Raw genomic sequence first — 23,234 nt, forward strand, 5'->3', positions numbered from 1 at the left:
ACTCCAGTATTCTTGCCTGGAGAATCCCCATGGACAGGGGAGCCTGATGGGCTACAATCCATGGGGTCGCAAAGAGCCAGACACAACTGAACAACTAAGCACTGCACAAACAGTTTGCCTTTGTATTTTGCATGTGCACTCTCTCTCTTTCTATATATACATACATATATATACATAAAAGTTTTCATAAACTTTTGCTTTTAGAACAGTTCTATATTTATAGAAAAATTCCAAAACCAGTAGAGTTATACCTTATTTCCCAAATCCAATTTCCTCTAATATTAATATCTTAAATGAGTAGGATACATGTGTCACAGTATTAATGAACCAGCATTAATACATCTTTATTATCTGATCCTTTCACATTATTTATATCTCTGATTTATCTTATTCCAACCCCCTTCCCCCCGGTTTTTTTCTGTTCTGAGTTTCTATCCAGAGTTATATGTGACATTCTGTCTTCTTAGACTCCTTCTGACTGGGACAGTTTCTTAGACTTTCTTTGTATCTGATGAACTTGACAATTTTGAGGAAATTTGTCATACATTTTGGAGAATGTTCTTCTACTAGGATTTATCTGCATTTTTTCTTGTAATTAGGCTGGGTTTATGGGAAGAAGAGCACAGGGATAATGTGCCATTTTTATCACCACCACATGTGCAGGGTATATACCATCAGCATGACTTATAGCTGTTGTTATTGGACTTGGTCTCCTGGCTGAGGTGCTGGTGTTCAGATTTCTCTATTGCAAACATACACCTTTTTATGCAGTTCCATACTATATGCTGTGAAAGGAAGTTATTATGTGTAGCCTACACTTAAAGAGTAGAAAGTTATGTTTTCTCTATATTTCTCTCTAATATAATTTTACCTTTACAACAACCACCACCACCACAAAGTAGGATGTCAGTATTTTCCTCCCAAAGAAATTTGGTGTGTCCTAGGATCCTTCATTCTCATTCATGCTACCACACAAAATGCCAATAGTTTCTAGAATTCCTTTTGGTCTTAGTCATTCATTTGTTATCCTCTTTAAATATAATCAACATTTCTGAGACAAAATAGTAGCCAGAATATTTACTTACAAATTTTAAAGTAAATAATATTACCTAATCTTGAAATACTAGTCAGCTAGTTATCCTTCTTCAGGATAAATTAAGTGAAAACATGGACCTTGTCTAGGAATTGAGTTGCTATCTGATGCTTCTAAGCTGTATATAAGTATTTTAGGGCCAAGAGGTAAGATTTTAATCAATTATTTTTTCATAATCTATTGAGTTATTTTATGATTTTCTTTTCTAAAGATGTAACACTGGTCTGCTTCCAGAAATAAAGGGATACATTATTGTTCTTTTAGTACATATTCAGTGCATATATCATGCAGGTAAAAATATATATTGAGTTTTCATTTCTTCTCATTATTTTTTCTTTTGCTTTTCTTATGAACAAGTATGAGCAATAGCTGAACATGGTTTTGTTTTTCTTTCTTACAGTTTTTTGCCTGTGTTCAAATTAAACATATTAATTGCTGCTAAGTAGCTTTTTACTTTGCTTAGTTGTCTGGACCCAGAGGGATTGGTCAGAGAGGGAGGTTCGGAGGGAGGATCGGGATGGGGAATACATGTAAATCCATGGCTGATTCATGTCAATGTATAACAAAACCCACTACAATATTGTAAAGTAATTAGCCTCCAACTAATAAAAATAAATGAAAAAAATAAATAAAATACAAATGTCTTAGAAACTGAGATTTATTTAAAGGTACAGATTATCTATTTTTGAAGAAAATCAGTTTTAATTCTATGTTATATATTTATACTTTAACTTGATTTAAATAGGTTTTTTTAAGGCCTTGTTTTTAAAGGAAAAAAATTTTTTTTTCTACTTCTACATTAGGGCAATAGTATAGGTATTAAACTACCAGTCCAGAATGTGAGCTTTCTGCCCTAATATTATATTATTTCAGAGTAAGTTAAAAACATAAATCTCTAACAAAGATATTTTAATTAGTACCTTGCCATTGTGAACTCACCATAAAAATATGCAATATGTAAATTTAGGCACTAAGAGTAAAATATTTTCACTATGTAAAATCAGATCATCTTTTATTTTCTTTATTCACTATCAGATTCTAGAATTATCACTTAGTATAAAACAGTTTTCTAGAGAGTTGGTAAATGGGGTTTTCTAAAGACTTAAAGAGTTTCTAGCTTTTCTCTTCTCTCTTTTTATCTCTCGCTACTGTCTCTCTCTGCCCATCAGCGGAACCAGTATTTTTTATGCGTTTTCCACTTAATACTGATAACAAATAACTAAGGCAGATAGTGTTCATCCCCACTATACAGGTAATAATTTGAAGCATTGAAAAGATGGGTAACTTGCCCAAGTTCATAGAGATGGTATTAGATAGAGCTGGACTTAAGCCCACACAACCCAGATCCTGAGTTGTGATCAGAACCACCAGTACTTGTATTGCCTCTATAACGCACAAAAACATTTTGGGCAATAAAGTCAATAAATGTTTATTCAGTGTCACCTGTGTGACCAGAACTGTGCTTAAGTGATAGATCAAACTGATACATGATATAAAAATATTTGTACTGATTCACAGGTATTAATGAGTATATTACACAGATTTGTTCCAGTTGTTGGCAAGGGTTTTGCTATTGTTTCTGATTGTTGTTGTTCAGTCACTAAGTTGTGTCTGCTTCTTTGTGACCCCCCTGGATTTCAGCCTGCCAGGAGTTTCGCATGGAATTTCGCAGGCAAGAATACTGGAGTGGGTTGCCATTTCCTTCTCCAGGGGGTCTTCCTGACCCAGGGATCAAGCCCATGTCTCTTGCACTGCAGGTGGATTCTTTACCAGTGCACCACCTGGGAAGCCCATAGCAGAATGGGGAGGTGGCCAGCTGGGGGCCATCTGGGTTGAAATCTTAAGCATGGCACTTACTAGTAGGGTAATTTTGAAAGAATTTCTTAATTTCTCTGTGGTTCAGGATCTTCATTAACAAAATGAAAAGTCATCTCCCATAGAGTTTAGGAATTGAGTGAGCTGTAGCATTTAGTGTCTAGAACTGTGTTTGATGCACCAGGAGCAGTTATCAGGCACCGCTATTGTTATTGTGTCATTTTGTTTTTTATTGAACAGATTTGACATGTAACATTGTGAATGTTTAAGGTATATAGCTTGTTACTCTGGTATATTTATGTATTATAATATGATTGCTGGTGTGGCAAAGATTATTTATATTATATAATTACTGTAGTCCTCCCAACTTTATCCACCTTATCCACATGGTACACGAACCCAGTGGATATATTCGAAACTGTGGAGAGTACTGAGCCATATCTATACTGTATTTTTTCTTATGAATATATACCTATTATAAGGTTGAATTAATAAATTAGGCACAATAAAATATTAACAATAATTAAGAGTAGAACAATTATAACAACATAGTGTAGTAGAAGTTATGTGAAATTGGTCTCTCTCTCAAAGTGTATTATTGTACTATACTCACCCTTCTTGTTGTGACTGTGTGAACTGATAAAATGTCTGTGTGATGAGGTGAAAGATGGAGACTTTGTAGCATTGGGTCAGGCTACTGCAGACCTTCTGATGATGTGTAGAAGGAGGGTCATCTGCACCGGGTGATTCTGGATCACTGAGTGATGATACTGTTGGTGATGGGGATCCTAGGCAGACAGAACAGGATGGAGTGAGATTTCATCATGCTACTCAGAATGGTGTACAGTTTAAAGCTTACGAATTGTTTATTTCTGGAATTTTCCATTATAATTTTTGGATTGCCGTTAACTATGGATAACTGAAACTGGGGAAAGTGAAGCTTCTGATAAGAGGGAGACTACTGTAAAGCACAATATTCTTGTCTATATTCATAATGCTGTGCATTAGGTCTCTGTAGCTTATTTATTACTTGTTAAATGGGCTTCCCCAGTGGTGAAGATAAAGAACCCACCTGCCAATGCAGGAGACTCAGGAGACACAGGTTCAATCCCTGGGTCAGGAAGATCCCTTGGAGGAAGGCATTCAGTATTCCTGCCTGGAGAATTCCATGGAAAGAGGGGCCCTGTGGGCTGCTGTCCATAGGGTCGCACTGAGTCAGACACAACTGAAGTGACTTAGCATGCACACATAGGCTTGTACCTTAAGTTCCATCAGTCTTATCCCCACATCTCACCAATGCCCTGGTAAATGCCACTTTACTATTTTCTTTTTTTTAAACAAATTTGCCTTTGAAAAAAATTCCTCATATAAATTAGATTGTATAGTACTTGTCTTTGTCTGTAAGATAGACTGAAGACAAAAGGAGAAGTGGATGACAGAGGATGAGATGGTTAGATAGCATCACCAATTCAATGCACATGAATTGGAGCAAACTCTGGGACACAGTGGAGGACAGAGGAGCCTAGCATGCTACAATCTATGAGGTTGCAGAGTTGGGCATGACTTAGCTACTGAACAACAACAAAGATAATAGAAAAATGCATAGCTGAGATGAAATAGCTAAGTAAATGGTATATTCAGGTATAACCTCAGCTGTTTTTTTACATTTTTTAAATTCCTATTGGGTATATTTTCTTAACCATTTAAAAATACTGAAGTATTATTAATTTACAATGTTGCATTAGCTTCAGGTGCACAGTAAAGTGACTCAGATATATATATATATACACACACACACATATAAGCTTTCCAGATCCTTTTCCATTATAGGTTATTACTAGACATAGAATATAGTTTAGTTCCCTGTGCTAAACAGTAGGCCCTTGTTTTTATTGTTGGTTTTGATTGAAGTATATTTGATTTACAATGCTGTGTTAATTTCTGCTGTATAGCAGAGTGATTCAGTTATACGTAAATATATATATGTATATATATGCATTCTTCATGATATTCTTTTCCATTGTGCTTCATCACAGGTTATTGAACATAGTTCTCTGTTCTGTACAGTAGGACTTGTTGTTTATCCATTCATATATAATATCTGGCATCTATTAACCCCAACCTGCCACCCCATCCTTCCCCAACTTCTTCTCCCTTTGCACTGCCAGTCTGTTCTCTGTTTTTTAAGTTTGTTTCTGTTTTTGCAGATAGGCTGATTTGTGTCATAACTTGTTTAAAATATACGTTCTTTACAAAAGCACATGGGGCACACTGACCAACAGACTATATTGTGGGTCAAAAAATAGTGTCTAATTGAATTGATAAAACAATGTTGCAACTTCAGTCAAAATTCCAGCAGGGAGTTTTATGAATATAGACAAGCTGAATCTAAAATTCAAATGGAAAGCAGCAGAATAGCCAAAAGAAGAGTAAAGGTATAGGAATAATACTACCCAACTTCATGAATTATCATGAAATTATAATAATCAAGATATATAAAACCAGTGGGACATAATAGAAAATCTAATAATCAACAAATGTGATCAAACAATGATCAAACAAATGTGAACACTGATTTTTTTTAAAGACTCTATTTTAAAATATTTTAAGAATCACAGAAAGTTGGAAACAGCAATAGAGAGATTTAATTTATACATTTTACCCAGCTTCCCTCCAGATCTCCCATTGATAGTGTTTTGCATAACCATAGTACATTGTGAAAACCAGGAAACTGACAAAGTCAGTTGATTCTTGACAAAAGTTCAAAGACAATTTAAAGGAGAAAAACTAGTTTCCTCAACAAATAATTCAAGAACTACTAGATATCATATGTAAAATAAGGAAACTTGACTCTAACCTCACACCTTATACAAAAATCAATTGACATGGATTATAGATCTAAATGTAAAACCGAAGAGTATCAAACTTTTAGAATAAACAGTAGGAAAAAATCTTTATTACCTGTGATTAGGTAATGTCTTTTTTTTTTTTTTAAGTACAGTTACTTTCCAAGCTTGTGTTAGTTTCTGCTGTACAACAAAATGAATCAGCTATAACGTATATTTATCCCCACTCTCTTGGACCTCCGTCTCATCACCCCACCTCTTCCCACCCCTAGGTCATCACAGAGCATAGAGCCAAATTCCCTGCAGGTCCCCACTAGCTATTTTACACATAATAGTGAATATGTCAATCCTATTCTCCTAATTCACCCCACCCCTTCTTCTCCCTTGTGTTTACAAGGCCATTCTCTGTGTCTCTATTCCTGCCCTGCAACTAGGTTAAGATTCCGCATATATGTGTTAATATATATTTGTTTTTCTCTTTCAGACTTACTTCACTCTGTATGATAGTTTATAAGCTCATTCACATTTCTTCAAATGATCAGTTTTGTTCCTTTTTATGGCTAATATATGTATGTATATTACATATGTACAAACAAATTATTCTATTGTATATGTGTACCACATGTTTATACATTCATCTGTCAATGATTGGAGAACTAAGATCCTGCAAGTCACATGGCTTGGAACACTCTTTTTTTTTTTTTTCTTTGAGTCAAACACAGAAAGAATCTTAAAATTTGGGAAATGAGAAGCAGTTACGCTGTTAGGGTCCGAATAAGTCTAAAGGCCAGGGTGAGGAATGCCTACTGATAGTCATTCTCAGCTCTCAGTCTTTGTAAACTTCTACGCAACAGACCGACTTTGCTTAATGAATTTATGGAGGTTGACACAGAAATTTTTGATTAAAAGATATACAAAGTTACCATCAAATATATACATAGGACTTTCAGGCATTTTTTTCTGTGATTGTTACTTTGTTTGTGAACTTTGTGTCTCAGACAGTTTTGTAAATCCAAACCACTATGGTTTCTAGCTCTACAGATACCTAGAGCTGACCTCAGAATAATGGTTTATCACAATTTTAGCATGGTGATAAAGTTTAAGCTTCAAATTAACTGGTGAAAATTTGTCACAGTTTTCTAAATGTTAGAGCATCCATGTGTACTAGTAGAAATACACATACATGCCTAAAAGCAAAATTATCATTTGATTTTCACTTAAATTATGATGCCCAGGTTTCCCTGGGAAGATAATGTGGTTTGTCATAAATAGGGCAGCACACTGATTTGTGATTTTTGCATTTACATAAGTATATTCTCAGCAATACGTGAACTGTGAACTTCCAGTGTGAGGCTGCCAGGGTTAATTCCATGACAGGCAGCCTGGACCTAAGTTTTAGCTTTCCCCGAAATGGTAAGATTCCCTACCCCCATCAGGTAACCTGAAGCCAGCCAATCAGTATGCGCCCAGTAAGGGACAAAGGGAAAGCTGAAAAGCCCGCGAAAGCCCAGGTTTGAAAAAGCCCGCGAAAGTCTGTACCAATAGAATTGCTTTGTAAACATGTAACCAATCCGCTTAAGCCAGCTACTAATTGATTATGCATGTCTTATAAATTTGTGTAACAGCTTGGGCTCAGGGCTTTTCTGACCCTGCACCACTGTGATGGCAGAGGCAGAAGGCCCTGGCTCGAGTCAGTAATAAACTTCCCTTCTTTTGCGAGTTGCATTGCCTTGGAAGCCTTCTCTCTTCCCGCTCGGGGATTCGGACATCGGGCATAACATTTGGGGGCTCGTCCGGGATCCCTTGACTGGGAGAAGAGAACGCTTCCAGGACAAAGGGGAAGGATAAATAATAACACCGGTGCTCAGGAAAGACCACAGTAAATTCAGGGCCCGGTTGGGGAGCAGGAGGGTGCGTATCTGGCACAGAAGGAAGGCTTTCTGTAAAGGGGGACTAGCCGGCGTAAGGCCAAGGCCAGCGGACGCGCTGGGAGGCAGCCGACTCTGCAGGGAAGGCTTTCTATAAAGGGGGGACCAGCCGGCGTAAGGCCAAGGCCAGCGGACGCGCTGGGAGGCAGCCGACTCCGCGGGGAAGAAAGTTCCTCTCCCGACCCCGAGTCTGGTGAACAGCGGACGCCATTCGGTAAGGTGAAATTCAGGGGGCCCGAAAATCCAGCGCTGTGTCGTCGGCCGACGTTTGTTTGTCCGTGTGTTTGTCTTCGGCTCTCCGTGTTTTTGTGTGTGCCGGCATTGTCTCTATTCTCGTTCTCTTCTGGGGCATCGTTCTTTTCTCTTCTGACTTATTCTCCTTCTCTTCTTCTCCGATCTCCCCTCCACTCCTTTTCTTTTCGGGAGTTTCAGTGAACAGGCGAACGGTTGTGGGGCAATTGATGAATCCTGGCCAGGGCTACACTCTGGCGGACTCTGAAGGCCCTACAATAAGTGAGCCTCAGTAACTAGAGCCCGACCGGGTGAAACTCTCCTTTAACATCCCTAACTGAGGACGTGGCCTAAAATTCTTCTTGTGGGCACGGGTCAGGCACTTAAAGGCCATTAGGGCGCCTGCCACTTGAAGACTCCCGTGAGAGGATAAGGGGGTCACGGAACGGGCTAGAAACCCCTAGGGTGCCCGCCCCCAGCAAGAAAACTTCCGTGCAACGACGTAGGCACATAAACAGTTCCAAAAGCATACCATAAGCCCAACCTCTTGGCCGCCACCACTCCCGGTAGGATTTTTGGTGGTCGTTCTCAGTGACTTTCTCTCTCTTTCTTCCTTACCATTTATTTTAACCATGGGTCAGAGAGAATCTACCCCACTTTCTCTCATGACTGACCATTTTTCGGATGTCAGGGCCAGGGCCCATAACTTGTCTTTGCTAGTCAAGAAAAGTAAATTAATAACTTTTTGTTCTGCAGAGTGGCCCGCCTTTCGGGTAGGATGGCCTCCGGAAGGCACCTTTCAACCGTCCATCACACAGGCTGTGAAGGAGAAGATTATGGCTCCTGATCCCTGGGGCCATCCGAATCAGGTCCCCTATGTCATGGTCTGGCAGGATTTAGTGGAAAATCCACCTAAATGGTTAAAACCTTTTGTTTATACACTTCCTAGTTCCTCCAATTCACAGGTCCTGGTGATGGAGATCCCCCCGGAGGAAACCAAAATGAAGGAAAACCCAAAACCAGTCCTTCAGGAATCATCTTATCCAAACCTGATAGATCTAGAAACGGAGATAAGGCCTCCGCCATATGTGCCCTCCTCGCAACCCCCTCCGAGGAGAGAAGCTCCCACGGGTGAACCGAGAGGTTTAAAAGGGCCAACGGGAACTGACCATGAGGGGGGACCGGCACTGGGGACCCGGGGGAGAACTAGGGGAGATAGGGGTGGGCAAGACCCTGGGGACCCAGAGTTACCTTCATCCACTGTTCAGGCGCTCCCCGTCCGAGTGGGACCAGCTAACCCGGACGGAGAGCGAACCTATCAGTACTGGCCCTTTTCCACGAGTGACCTGTACAATTGGAGAACCCAGAACCCTCCTTTCTCAGAGAAACCCCAAGGCCTCATTGACCTCTTAGATTCCATTTTGTTCACTCATAACCCCACCTGGGACGATTGTCAGCAGCTGTTGCAGGTGCTCTTCACCACGGAAGAACGGGAGCGAATCCTGGCAGAGGCACGGAAACGGGTCCCGGGGGCCGACGGGAGACCAACCGCCCAGCCTCATCTCGTGGACGAGGGGTTTCCTCTGTTGCGGCCTAACTGGTATTTTGAGCGGGTGGAGGGTAGGGAGCATCTCCGAGTGTACTGCCAGACTCTAATGGCTGGCCTGCAGGCTGCAGCAAGAAAGCCGACGAATCTGGCAAAGGTAAATCTAGTAAGGCAAGAGCCCATTGAGAGCCCAGCAGCCTTCCTAGAGAGGCTGATGGAAGCTTTCAGGCAATATACACCTATGGACCCCCAGGCTGAGGAGTCACGCGCTGCAGTTCTGTTAGCGTTTGTAAATCAGGCAGCCCCAGATATTAGGAAGAAATTACAAAAGGTAGAGGGATTGGGAGAACAGACAATACAGGATTTACTGAAAGTAGCTGAAAAGGTATTTAATAATAGGGAGACCCCAGAAGAAAGGGAAGAACGAATTCGACGGGAGGAAAGGGAATTAGCTGAGAAGATCAGGAAAGAAGATAGGGAACATAGGGCGAGGGAAAACCGGAAGAACCAGAGGGAGCTAGCCCAGATTCTTTTTGCTGGGATAAAGGCCAGAACAGAATTGAGGGAACCTCGAGACCCCCGGATGGGAGAAAAAGAAAAACCAAAAAGGCAGGCCCTAAAGAAGGATCAGTGCACCTACTGCAAAGAACAGGGGCACTGGAAAAACGAGTGCCCTAAGAGGGACTCAAAGAGAGGAATGACCCAGAGAGAGAAAATTTCCCCTGGAACTCGAGTTCTATATGCGGGGGAAGACAGTGACTAGGGGAGTCAAGACTCGGTGCCCCTCCCCGAGTCCTGGGTAACCATACATGTGGAGGGGAAACCCGTTGGCTTCATGGTAGATACTGGCGCCCAACACTCTGTTTTAAATAAAAAACTGGGACCAATGTCTAAAAAAACCAGTTTAGTGCAAGGAGCCACGGGGACAAAAAGATATTGTTGGACCACAGAACGGAAAGTAAATCTGGGGACCCACCAGGTGTCCCATTCGTTTTTGGTGATACCAGAATGCCCAGCCCCTCTACTTGGACGGGACTTGTTGACTAAAGTTAATGCTCAGATCCATTTTGACCCTGGGGGAATGTCAGTCATGGATGGACTTGGACAACCGATACATGTCTTGTCCCTAGCCTTAAGAGATGAATACAGACTTTTTGTGCCTAAGCCCTCAGAGACCATAGCACTAGATGTACAACCGTGGGTCCATAAATACCCATTGGCCTGGGCAGAAACGGCAGGGATGGGACTAGCCAAACAGAGACATCCGGTCGTCATCGAGCTAAAGGCAGAGGCAGTTCCTGTGAGGGTGAAACAGTACCCCATGAGCCAGGAAGCTCGGCGGGGGATCACTCCCCACATTCGACGTCTCATGGATGCCGGAATTCTCAGGCGATGCCAATCCCCTTGGAACACCCCCTTACTGCCGGTGAAGAAGCCAGGGGGGACAGATTACAGACCTGTCCAAGACCTGCGAGAAGTCAACAAGCGGGTGAGTGACATACACCCCACTGTCCCTAACCCATATACCCTCCTGAGCAGTTTACTGCCTGAGTACACTTGGTATACTGTGTTGGACTTCAAGGATGCCTTTTTCAGCCTACCCCTGGCGGCCCAGAGCCAGGAGATATTTGCCTTTGAGTGGACTGAGGGGGAGGGCCAACCGGTAGTACAATTAACTTGGACCCGTCTCCCACAGGGGTTCAAGAACTCCCCTACCTTGTTTAATGAGGCTCTGAGTGAGGACCTCTGTGAATATCGGGCTTGCCACCCAGAGGTCATTCTGCTACAATATGTAGATGACCTCATGTTGGCTGGAACCACAGAGGAGGCATGCAGCCGTGCCGCAGGGGACCTCTTACAGACCCTAGGCATCTTGGGGTATCGTGCTAGCGCAAAGAAGGCACAAATAGCCCGGCAAGAGGTCACCTATTTGGGGTATAAGATCAGGCAGGGACAAAGGTGGCTAACTCAGGCCATGAAAGAAACAATATTGCAGATACCAGAGCCCAAAACCCCTCGCCAGGTGAGAGAGTTTCTGGGGACTGTTGGATATTGCAGACTGTGGATTATGGGGTTTACTGAGAAGGCCCGGCCCTTGTATGAGGGAAGTAAAGAGACCCCAAACTGGACTTGGACTGAGCCAATGAAAAAGGCTTTCCAGACGCTTAGACAGGCCCTACTAGAAGCCCCAGCCCTTGCCCTGCCTAACCCAAATAAGCCATTCCAGCTGTTTGTAGATGAGAAGCAAGGAATAGGAAAGGGGTTCTTGATGCAACAATGGGGACCATGGAAGCGGCCGGTAGCATACCTTTCGAAGCGATTAGACCCGGTGGCCGCTGGGTGGCCCCCTTGCCTTCGCATCATTGCAGCTACAGCCCTCCTCGTCCGCGACGCTGACAAGTTGACGTATGGACAGCAACTCTTGGTGTACACCCCCCACGCCATCGAAGGGGTTTTAAAGCAGCCGCCGGGTAAGTGGATCTCCAGTGCCCGCTTGACACACTACCAGGCCTTGCTGCTCGATGCCCCACGGGTGCGTTTTCAGACCCCTTGCTTCTTAAATCCGGCCACGCTCCTACCTAACCCAGAGAAGGACCGCCTTCTCCATGACTGCAATGAGATACTGGCTGAGGCCCTGGCGGCATGAAAAGACTTAACTGATGTTCCCTTAAGCAACAGTGAGCTAGTATGGTTCACCGATGGGAGCAGCTATGTAAAAGATGGGCAAAGGAAGGCGGGAGCCGCCATAGTTGATGATTCAGGGCAGACGATATGGGCTGAGACACTTCCCCCAAACACTTCTGCGCAAAAAGCAGAATTGATTGCCCTAATACAGGCTCTAGAGCAAGCCAAAGGGAAGAGAGTCACCATTTATACTGACAGCCGATATGCTTTCAGCACTGCCCATATTCAAGGTCCCATATACCAAGAAAGGGGATTTCGGACAGCTGAGGGAAAAGAGGTCAAAAATCTGCCCGCGATTCGCAGGCTCCTGGAGGCTGTCCAACTGCCCCAGGCAGTAGCAATAGTACATGTCCCCGGTCACCAGAAAGGAGCAGACCTTAAGGCGCGGGGCAATCGTGCCGCTGATGCGGCCGCTCGAGAAGCGGCTAGCCGGGACTACGCCGCCCCCATATTAGCCGTGGGACTTCCACCTCCTGGTATGGGGACTCTGCCGCCAGTCCCCGACTATTCCCTCCCTGATCTCGCTTGGATCAACAAGGATGCCACCCTCCAGAAGGATGACCAAGATGGATGGTACCGGGAACAAAACAACAACCTGATATTGCCTGCCACCCTGGGTCGTCACCTGTGTGAACACCTGCACACAACTACACACTTGGGAGAATAAAAGACCCTAACACTTCTCCAGACGGCCTGCCTGAGATTCCCTCGACAAAATGCAGTTGTACGAGAGATAATTCAAGCCTGCGAAGCGTGCTGGCTGATGAGGGCAGAGAAGAAGCAGCACTCGGGAATGAGGTACCGGGGGGAGGAGCCAGGGCAACACTGGGAGATAGATTTCACTGAGGTAAGGCCAGGCAAGTACGGGTATCGCTATCTGTTGGTTCTGGTAGATACCTTCTCGGGGTGGGTAGAAGCTTTCCCCACTAAGGGAGAGACAGCAATAGTGGTTGCTAAGAAGATCTTAGAGGAGATAGTGCCTAGGTATGGGCTGCCAGTGACTATGGGCTCTGATAACGGACCTGCCTTTGTGAGCCAGATTGTACAAGGGCTGGCCCAAGCTCTGGGGACGAAATGGAAGTTACATTGCGAATATAATCCCCAGAGCTCAGGACAGGTTAAGAGAATGAATCGGACCCTAAAAGAAACTTTGACAAAGTTGGCAATAGAGACTGGCGGGGACTGGGTGACCCTCCTTCCCTTTGCACTCTTTCGGGCGCGTAACACCCCTTATAAGCTGAATCTTACTCCTTTTGAGATTTTATATGGAAGACCCCCTCCTGTGTATCCTATTTTCAAAGGAAAATGCCTGCCACCCCCTACTTTGGGACAATTCCAGCAAACTCTGATGGCATTAAGTAAGGTGCATAACCATGTTTGGAAATTGATTCGAGAGATACACGAGGGCCAAAACAAGAGGGCCCTTCCCTCACATAATATTGGCCCAGGTGATTGGGTTTGGGTAAAACGACACCAATCTAGAGTGTTAGAACCTAGATGGAAAGGCCCTTATGTTGTTCTCCTTACCACTCCTACTGCTGTCAAGGTCGACGGAATTGGACCCTGGGTTCACTGCAATCACGTGCGGCAAGCCACGCCGGAAGAACAGGAAAAAGCACGAGCAGAATGGAAGGCGAGTCCTCACCCGTCAAATCCTTTGAAACTGAAACTCGCCCGCCAGGAGGCCTCCTAATTCTCCTGCTGATGGCAGCTCTCATCGACCCAGGAGCGACCAGTCATAACCCCCATCAACCTGCTAAGATCACCTGGAAACTCAACGACGGGCAAACTCATGAGCTGCTCAATGAGACATCAGGAATCCACCCTCCGAACACCTGGTGGCCGGACCTGAACTTCGACCTCTCAAGCCTCTTCGCGAAGCAGGACGGTCTCTATGATAAGTACTATAGGGATGGGATAAAAAACCATAGGTTGGGGTTCTGGGCTTGCCCGGGCTATGTAAGAAATAACTGGAAAACCTGTGGTGGCATAGAAAGCTATTATTGCAGGAGCTGGAGTTGTGTGACCTCTTGTGATGGACCCCAGAGGTGGGATGTCGGAAACAGAGATCTAGTTAGCTTCACCTTCAAGGACCGTAGACACCATGGCCCTCAGGTACGAGTACAATTTAACCAGGAACGGGCGAAAAAAGAAAACCGCTGGACCTCAGGACTGACTTGGGGTTTTCAGCTTCATGTAAATTGGCCCGGCCCCTACCCAGGCGAGCTTTTGATCATTAAACAGGTTATTGAGCCAGTGCAGGTACATAGTTTAGGTCCCAATCTGATCAAAACGTTACAGGGGCACAAGGCGACCCCCAAGCCAACTACCTTCAGACCAAGCTCGCCGGGAACATTTAACATCTCCTCTACTCCGAGCCTTAGAGGCAAATTGACGGAGACCCCTGGTCCTCTGGCTGTTACCATTAGCTCAACAATTCAGGACCCCCTATGGGCCTTAGTGAATGCAGCCTTTACGGTCTTAAACCATACCAACCCTAACGCGACCCAGTCCTGTTGGCTTTGTTATAATCTTCACCCACCCTTTTATGAGGCTATAGGCCTCAATGTCTCTTACCACTTGTCTTCAGGCCAGAACCCGCCCCAATGCCGATGGGAAGAACGCAAGGTTGGCCTCACAATGAATGAAGTTTGGGGACAGGGACTCTGTTTGGGCACAGTGCCACGTGATAAAACTCGCCTCTGTGTCCAGACTATCAGTAACCTACGCTTACATGGCAAAAATTGGATTGTGCCAGAGGCTGGGGGTTGGTGGATTTGTTCACATACTGGGCTAACCCCATGTTTAAATGTGAAGGTTTTTAACCAGAATCAAGAATTCTGTGTCCTGGTTGCTGTAATGCCAAAAATCTTATACCACTCTGAAGAGGTTATGTACTCACATTGGGACCGGGAATTGCTAAGACAAAAGAGAGAGTCAATCAGTGCAATTACCATGGCAGCCTTGTTCAGTCTTGGGCTGGCAGGAGCAGGGACAGGAATAGCTTCACTGTCTCTGCAAGGCCAAGGGTTTTCCTCCCTACGAGCCGCCATAGATGAAGATATAGCTCGCATAGAAAAATCAATCAGCCACTTAGAGAAGTCTCTGACTTCATTGTCTGAAGTGGTCTTGCAGAATAGGAGAGGATTAGACTTAATTTTTCTCCAACAGGGTGGGGTCTGCGCGGCTCTGGGAGAAGAATGTTGTTTCTATGCAGACCATACAGGAGTGGTAAGAGAATCTATGGCAAAAGTGAGAGAAGGGCTGGCGCAACGTAAGAGGGAACGAGAGGCCCAACAGGGATGGTTTGAGTCTTGGTTTCAACGCTCCCCCTGGCTGACCACCTTAGTTTCCACCCTCCTGGGGCCACTTATAGTGCTATTATAAACACTTACATTTGGCCCTTGTATTTTAAACCGGCTAATGTCATTTATTAAAGAACGTCTCAATACAATTCAGATTATGGTATTAAGGCAGCAATATCAGATGGTAGCCCAGGATGAAGAGAAAGATTCCTCTACAGGAACAAGAAGACAGGGGGGAATGTGAGGCTGCCAGGGTTAATTCCATGACAGGCAGCCTGGACCTAAGTTTTAGCTTTCCCTGAAATGGTAAGATTCCCTACCCCCATCAGGTAACCTGAAGCCAGCCAATCAGTATGCGCCCAGTAAGGGACAAAGGGAAAGCTGAAAAGCCCGCGAAAGCCCAGGTTTGAGAAAGCCCGCGAAAGCCCAGGTTTGAAAAAGCCCGCGAAAGTCTGTACCAATAGAATTGCTTTGTAAACATGTAACCAATCCGCTTAAGCCAGCTACTAATTGATTATGCATGTCTTATAAATTTGTGTAACAGCTTGGGCTCAGGGCTTTTCTGACCCTGCACCACTGTGATGGCAGAGGCAGAAGGCCCTGGCTCGAGTCAGTAATAAACTTCCCTTTTTTTGCGAGTTGCATTGCCTTGGAAACCTTCTCTCTTCCCGCTCGGGGATTCGGACATCGGGCATAACACCAGATGTTCAAGCTGGTTTTAGAAAAGGCTGAGGAACTAGAGATCAAATTGCCAACATTCGCTGGATCATCAAAAAAGCAAGAGAGTCCAGAAAAATGTATATTTCTGCTTTATTGACTATGCCAAAGTCTTTGACTGTGTGGATCACAATAAACTGTGTAAAATTCTGAAGGAGATGGGAATACCAGACCACCTGACCTGCCTCTTGAGAAACCTGTATGCAGGTCAGGAAGCAATAGTTAGAACTGCACATGGAACAACAGACTGGTTCCAAATAGGAAAATGAGTATGTCAAGGCTGTATATTGTCACCCTGCTTATTTAACGTATATGCAGAGTACATCATGAGAAATGCTAGGCTGGAAGAAGCACAAGCTGGAATCAAGATTGCTGGGAGAAATATCAATAACCTCAGATATGCAGAGGTTATATGCCACCCTTATGGCAGAGAGTGAAGAGGAACTAAAAAGCCTCTTGATGAAAGTGAAAGAGGAGAGTGAAAAAGTTGGCTTAAAGCTTAACATTCAGAAAACTAAGATCATGGCATCTGGTCCCATCACTTCATGGAAAATAGATGGGGAAACAGTGGAAACAGTGTCAGACTTCATTTTTGGGGGCTCCAAAATCACTGCCGATGGTGATTGCAGCCATGAAATTAAAAGACGCTTACTCCTTGGAAGGAAAGTTATGACCAACCTAGACAGCGTATTAAAAAGCAGAGACATTACTTAACCAACAAAAGTCCGTCTAGTCAAGGCTATTGATTTTTCCAGTGGTCATGTATGGATGTGAGAGTTGGACTATGAAGAAAGCTGAGCACCAAAGAATTGATGCTTTTGAACTGTGCGGTTGGAGAAGACTCTTGAGGGTCCCTTGGACTGCAAGAAGATCCAAACAGTCCATCCTAAAGGAGATCAGTCGTGGGTGTTCATTGGAAGGACTGATGTTGAAGCTGAAACTCCAATACTCTGGACACCTGATGTGAAGAGTGGACTCACTGGAAAAGACCCTGATGCTGGGAAAGATTGAGGGCAGGAGGAGAAGGGGACGGCAGAGGATGAGATGGCTGGATGGCATCACCGACTCGATGGACATGTGCTTGAACAAACTCCGGGAGTTTGTGATGGACAGGGAGGCCTGGCGTGCTGTGATTCATGGGGTCACAAAGAGTCAGACATGACTGAGCAACTGAACTGAACTGAACTGAAATATTTTCTCAACTAAGTTTATATTTACTTTTAAAAACAGCATTATTTATGTTATTATACTGTGTAATGAAATAGTTTTGGGAGGGTTCAAGACTGAAATAAAGATATATGTTGTAAACATTTTAAGTACCATTTTATATCTTGAGATAAAAAACAAATAAGTAAGACCAAATTAGATTATTGTAAGGTTATAGAGAAGGTGCAATTATTTCCTTCAAATGTATTGAGGATCTTGAAAGTATGCAGTAATCAACCTCACTAGATCCCACCTCCCCCCACACCCAGCTATCCACTCATCATGCACACTGCTAAAAAGTGATTTATTGACTTGATTTTAGATTTGATTTAACTACAAATTGAATAATGATATTTCCCTATTGGAAAAACACTACCATCAACAATAATGAAACAAAAAAAACCTGAACAAAATGTTAATTTTTTTCTTATTGTTTGAAAGATATTTTTAATCAAATTTGGCTTATCTAAATTTATAATTTCATATTTCACCATCAGAATATTTCTAAGTAACCAATTCTCAACCAAATATGTCTGTGTACTGTAAACACTACGCTTCACTTTAGGCATATTTAAAATTCATTCTCTAAACTTGAAGTGTCTTTTCTTTATCTCTATCTTTTAAAATTGTATTCAGTATTTTAGAACCTACTCCAGTGTTATATCTGCGTTCATGAAGGAAAGTTTAAATGCAAAACTTCCTGTATATTTGTTTTTTGTTAATATGAAATTTTCCCACTACAAACACAGAGAAATGCTATATAAACTGGAACAAAACTGTTTTAAAAGCTTTAGGAACACATAAGAGAAGAAAAGGCTATAACCAGTTTCCTTGAGGAAGAAGGGAGTTGAGAGACAGCATCCATAGAGTCTTCCCTCCTGGCAGCGCCTGACACTATTGGCATACCTGCCAGCGGCTTGGGTTTCATCCCAGAGCAGGTAAGAGACCTCAGGCCAAAACAAGATAGGAGATGAACAGTAACAAATCTTTATAAATGCAGCACACTTTAAAAATGCAATTCCAGGGTAAGATGGGCCGATAAATGCAGTCGTTGGCCAATGAGACAGGAGGAAGCTCCTATAATACTGGATTGAAAAAAGGCAAAAGTGTAAAAAAAAAAAAAAAATAAATTCACATTGCTGTCATAGTGTGTAAAACAGAAACTACCTTGTCAATAAATTACCATAAAATTGGTCTTGGGTTTTCTGCTTGGAATTGCCTTAGGCAAATCAATGTAAAACAAATCCTTGAGTTAATACTTGGGAGTGGGTAAGCACAAGGTTCACCAGCACAAAAATCTCTCCTTGAGGCGACGTCAGAATGGAAAAGCAAAATATAGCAAAATGCACTAGAAAAATATATTTTATGAGTGAAACTTAGTAAATAATGAAAGCTTTGGGAATACACCCTTATGTATTTGGATACTGGATAAAAAGTAAACGTTTTTAAATGGATAAAATGTTCAAATACAGGTTAAATCTCTGAAAAGAACACAGCAGTAATAAGCAGCTCTGAAAATAACATATTATATTAGACGAGATAAAATATATAATTATGGAAGTTAAAATTTCCATATGTTAAACATCCCATTGAATGCAGCAAAAACCTGAATTATGAATTAAAAGAACTGAAGAATGATAAATAGAGTGAAAAAGTGACAAAGGAGTTTGAAGATGAAGGACAAATTTTTTAAATAGGCAAAATGGTTTAAAGATTAATTTAATAGGAGACCCAGAAATAAAGGAGTTGATAAAAGCCATGAACTTTGATATTTAAGATATAAGAGATCTGCTAAAGATAAATGGCTCTATATGAAGTAAATGTGATCTAATTGAAAAGAGATGTGGATAAATCTAAAATTACAGTTGCAATTTTAGATACTCTTTCTTAAAAAAGATAGATACTTGAACAACACTATCAAAAATATCACCTAATTATCAATTATAGGACATTGTCAATAACACAAGATTACTCATTCTTTTCAAGTGCTCATAAAACATTCATCAAGATAAACCATATATAAATTCTCAGTAACTTGAAAATGGTGTTATATGTAAAAATATTTTATCTCTATGGAAGGACAGTATGGAGGTTCCCTAAATAAAAGTATAGTTAACATATGATCCAGCAATCCCACTCTTGGGCATATATCCAGAGAAGACACTAACTCAAAAAGATGAATGTACCCCAGTATTCATAGCACTATTTGCAACTGCCAAAACATGGAAGAAGCCTAATTGTCCATTGACAAATGAATAAGGAAGACGTGGCATATAAATGTATAAAATACACACACATATATGCACAGTGGAATACTGCTCAGCCGTAAAAAGGAATGAAATAATGCCATTTGCAGCAACAGGGATGGATCTAGAAATTATCATACCTAGATAAGTAGTCAGATAGAGAAAGAGAAATATATGATATCATTTGTATGGATAACTAAAATATGACATGAATTTATTTACCACACAGAAGCAGACTCACAGACATAGAAGACAAATTTATGATTACTGAAGGGGATAAGGGTGGGGGGTGGAATAAATCAGGAGTTTGAGATTAAAAGATACAAATTACTATGTATAAACTAGGTAAACAACAGCCACTTCTGTATAACACAGGGAACTGTATTCAATATCTTATAATAACCTGTAATACAAAAGAATCTGAAAAAGAACATAGAGCACCAAAGAATTGATGCTTTTGAACTGTGGTGTTGAAGATTCTTGAGAGTTCCTTGGACTGCAAGGAGATCCAACCATTGTAAAGGATGATACATCATAAAAGAAATCAGTCCTGAATGTTCATTGGAAGGACTGATGCTGAAGGTGAAACTCCAATACTTTGGCCACCTGATGTGGAGAACTGACTCATTTGAAAAGACCCTGATGCTGGAAAAGATTGAAGGCAGGAGGAGAAGGTTGGATGGTATCACCAACTCGATGGACATAGTTTGAGTAAACTGGGAGTTGGTGATGGATAGGGAGGCCTGGTGTGCTGCAGTCCATGGGGTTGCAAAGAGTCAGACATGACTGAGTAACTGAACTGAACTGGCCAAACTAGAAATTGCCCCTCTACCACCATCAAACATATTCACCTGGAGGACCAGCCATATGACTTACATAGCTCAGTACTAAATGAAATAAGGAGCCCCTTGTCCCAAAATAAAGACTTGCAAGTCAGAACATCAAAGCATTAAACAAGACTCAAGGACTTTCAAGGCATGGGGCCTGTGGAGCTGAAGCTGGCCTTGCTCTTTTATCATCCAGGGAAGCCTGGTGTGCTGCAGTCCATGGAATTGCAGAGCTCTACATGACTGAGCAACTGAACTGAACTGATGTATAACAATCACTTTGCTGTATCTTTATGACATTTGGTTAGGCAAAGGTTCTTAGATGGGACTCAAAAGCATGAATTATAAAATAACAATTTAGAATTCATTAAAATTAAGACTTCTCTTCTAGAGTCACCAATAAAAATAGAATAAGGCAAAACACACATACCTGAAACATATTTGACAAAGGACTTGTGTCCAGAGTAATAGGCCAGCATCTCAGTAATAAATCAGTGTAATGTTTGAACACATATTTCAATAAATGAGCTATATAAAAATCTATTAGACATATAAAAGGATGTGCATAATTTTATTCAGTAGAGAAATTCAAATTTAATTCACAATAAGATAGTACTACTAACACCAACTAGAGTGACTAAAATTAAGATGATCAGCCATCATTAAGTGTTAGCTAGTAAATGGAGAAGATTTGACATTTTTCTTGTAACATTTTGCGTCTATTGCAAATAATAGTAATCATTTTCCCCACATTTTGGTAATCGTATCTTGAGATAATCTCTACAGATTTGGGGTATATTTTTTGCAGTTATATTTTGTGTGTGTGTGTGCTCAAAATGCAAATTCAAATGTAATGTTTACCTTATTGTTTGGGCTTCCCAGGTGGTGCTAGTCGAAAGAACCCACTTGACAGTGTAGGAGACATGAGAGGTATGTTCAATCCCTGGATGGTGAAGATCCCCTGGAGGAGGGCATGGCAACCTACTCCAGTATTTTTGCCTGGAGAATCCCATGGATAGAGGAGCTTGGTGAGATACAGTCCATAGGGTCACAAAGAGTGTAGGACATGACTAAAACCGGGTGTGATGGTTAGATAGCATCAGAGACTCAATGGACATGAATTTGAACAAACTCCAGGAGATAGTGGAGGACAGGGAAGCCTGGCGAGCTGCAGTCCATGGAGTCTCAAAAGAGTCAGACATGATTTAGTGACTGAACAGCAACCTTATTGTTTAGTTTCTTAATGTCATGCCTTAAGCAGAAATTGCTCTATTTTTCCACTGAATATAAAAAAGAAAAGGGAAAGAGTTCTGTACGCTTTTTGGACTTGGAAGAATATTCTAGGCAAAGGAAACTATTGTTTCATGTTAATAGAGACTGCCAATTACACTGGGTAATTTGCTCTTGACCTTCCTATTTGACATTGGAAAGCGTTCAAGTATTACTCTGTGTAGATCATAAGCTGCAGAGATTTTTGGATAGATAAATATCTTTATAATGTGACTTGAATATTGTAAACAATATTAAAAGTCAAATATGCCGTGGGGGATGTTCTTTGTGGTTTTTGCAGCTTACCTTCTGTTTAGCAAAATTTATTACCTCCTGAACACTACTTTCCTTTGTTTCTAGGTTTTTGATTAAAAAAGAATCTATATGTCATTTCAAATATAAGTGCTTTGTTTCAAAGTTGTTGCCTACTCAGGCTTCCCTGGTGGCTTAGATGGTTAAGAGTCTGCCTGCAGTGCAGGAGACCTGAGTTCGATCCCTGGGTCAGGAAGATCCCCTGGAGAAGGAAATGGCAGCCCACTCCAGTGTTCTTACCTGAAAAATCCCATGGGTGGAGGAGGCTGGCAGGTTACAGTCCATGGGTTTGCAAAGAGTTAGATATACTGAGTGACTAACACATGTGGCTACTGGGTAATAATTTCATTTGCTTTATATTCAACTTTTTATAGATATGTGAAATCATCAATTATTTTATTTCAAATGATTATTTCATTCAAACAGATAAACTGATATTTAGGATCTGAAATATTTTGCATTAAGTCAGGAGTTTTGTCATTTGTGTGAACATGAGATAGTTCTCTGTGTATCTTCTGAATAATTCATGTTATTTTAGAATTTTTATGCATATCTTTTGGATAATCCATGTGATATTAGAATTTTTAAGTGTAATTGAGCTATTATAAGCCACTTTTAAGTATCATGAGAAATCTTCAAAAGCAGTAAATAATTTTGTCCTCATTTATTAAACAATTAAAATAGTACTCTCAGAAGTTAAATCCTTGTCTGCTGCCTATTTACATGATATTTCAGGAACTGTGCAGTCTCATTAAGTAAAATCCAATTATCTGTGTAGAGGAGAAACAAATATTTCTTATCTCTCTGCCAAAAATGTTATTGATCAGAAGATTACCTGTGGCAAATAACATCCCCAAGGTCAGAGAGATAGTTACTGATACTCAGAAAGATAACCCACGATTCTCTGGATCACAGATATCTAATTTCCTATCTGGCTGATGCTACTTCCATTATTTTAACTCAAATATTAAATTTAACTGACTCAATACCTGAGTCACTTTCTCCTACTTTAGAGTCCATCATTAGTTTTCTATAAACAAAAGATAAATTAAGCAAATGAAAGTTTTCTGTCTATATAATTGATTACATTATAGATTATCAGTTTTAACACAATGTGATTTTTTTCTCCTACTTGTTAAACAAACAAAAAAAATAAACTGTATTTTTCAAAATATGCATTCTTTTGTGTTCCACAGTGACAGTGGTAT

At 41.6% G+C, this 23,234-nt stretch overlaps 1 protein-coding gene across 1 annotated transcript; it reads left to right on the forward strand.

Moving 5' to 3' along the window:
- Positions 1-10,360: 10,360 nt before the first annotated feature.
- On the forward strand, positions 10,361-14,545 carry LOC136168973 (uncharacterized; the record flags this gene model as incomplete). The annotated part of the gene is made up of 2 exons (XM_065936718.1): positions 10,361-10,948; positions 13,691-14,545. Coding segments are annotated over 2 exons (735 nt in total), but the record flags the coding sequence as incomplete, so codon positions are not given.
- Between the last annotated feature and the right edge of the window lie 8,689 nt (positions 14,546-23,234).

Source organism: Muntiacus reevesi, chromosome 5, assembly GCF_963930625.1.
Source record: "Muntiacus reevesi chromosome 5, mMunRee1.1, whole genome shotgun sequence".
Classification (NCBI taxonomy): domain Eukaryota; kingdom Metazoa; phylum Chordata; class Mammalia; order Artiodactyla; family Cervidae; genus Muntiacus; species Muntiacus reevesi.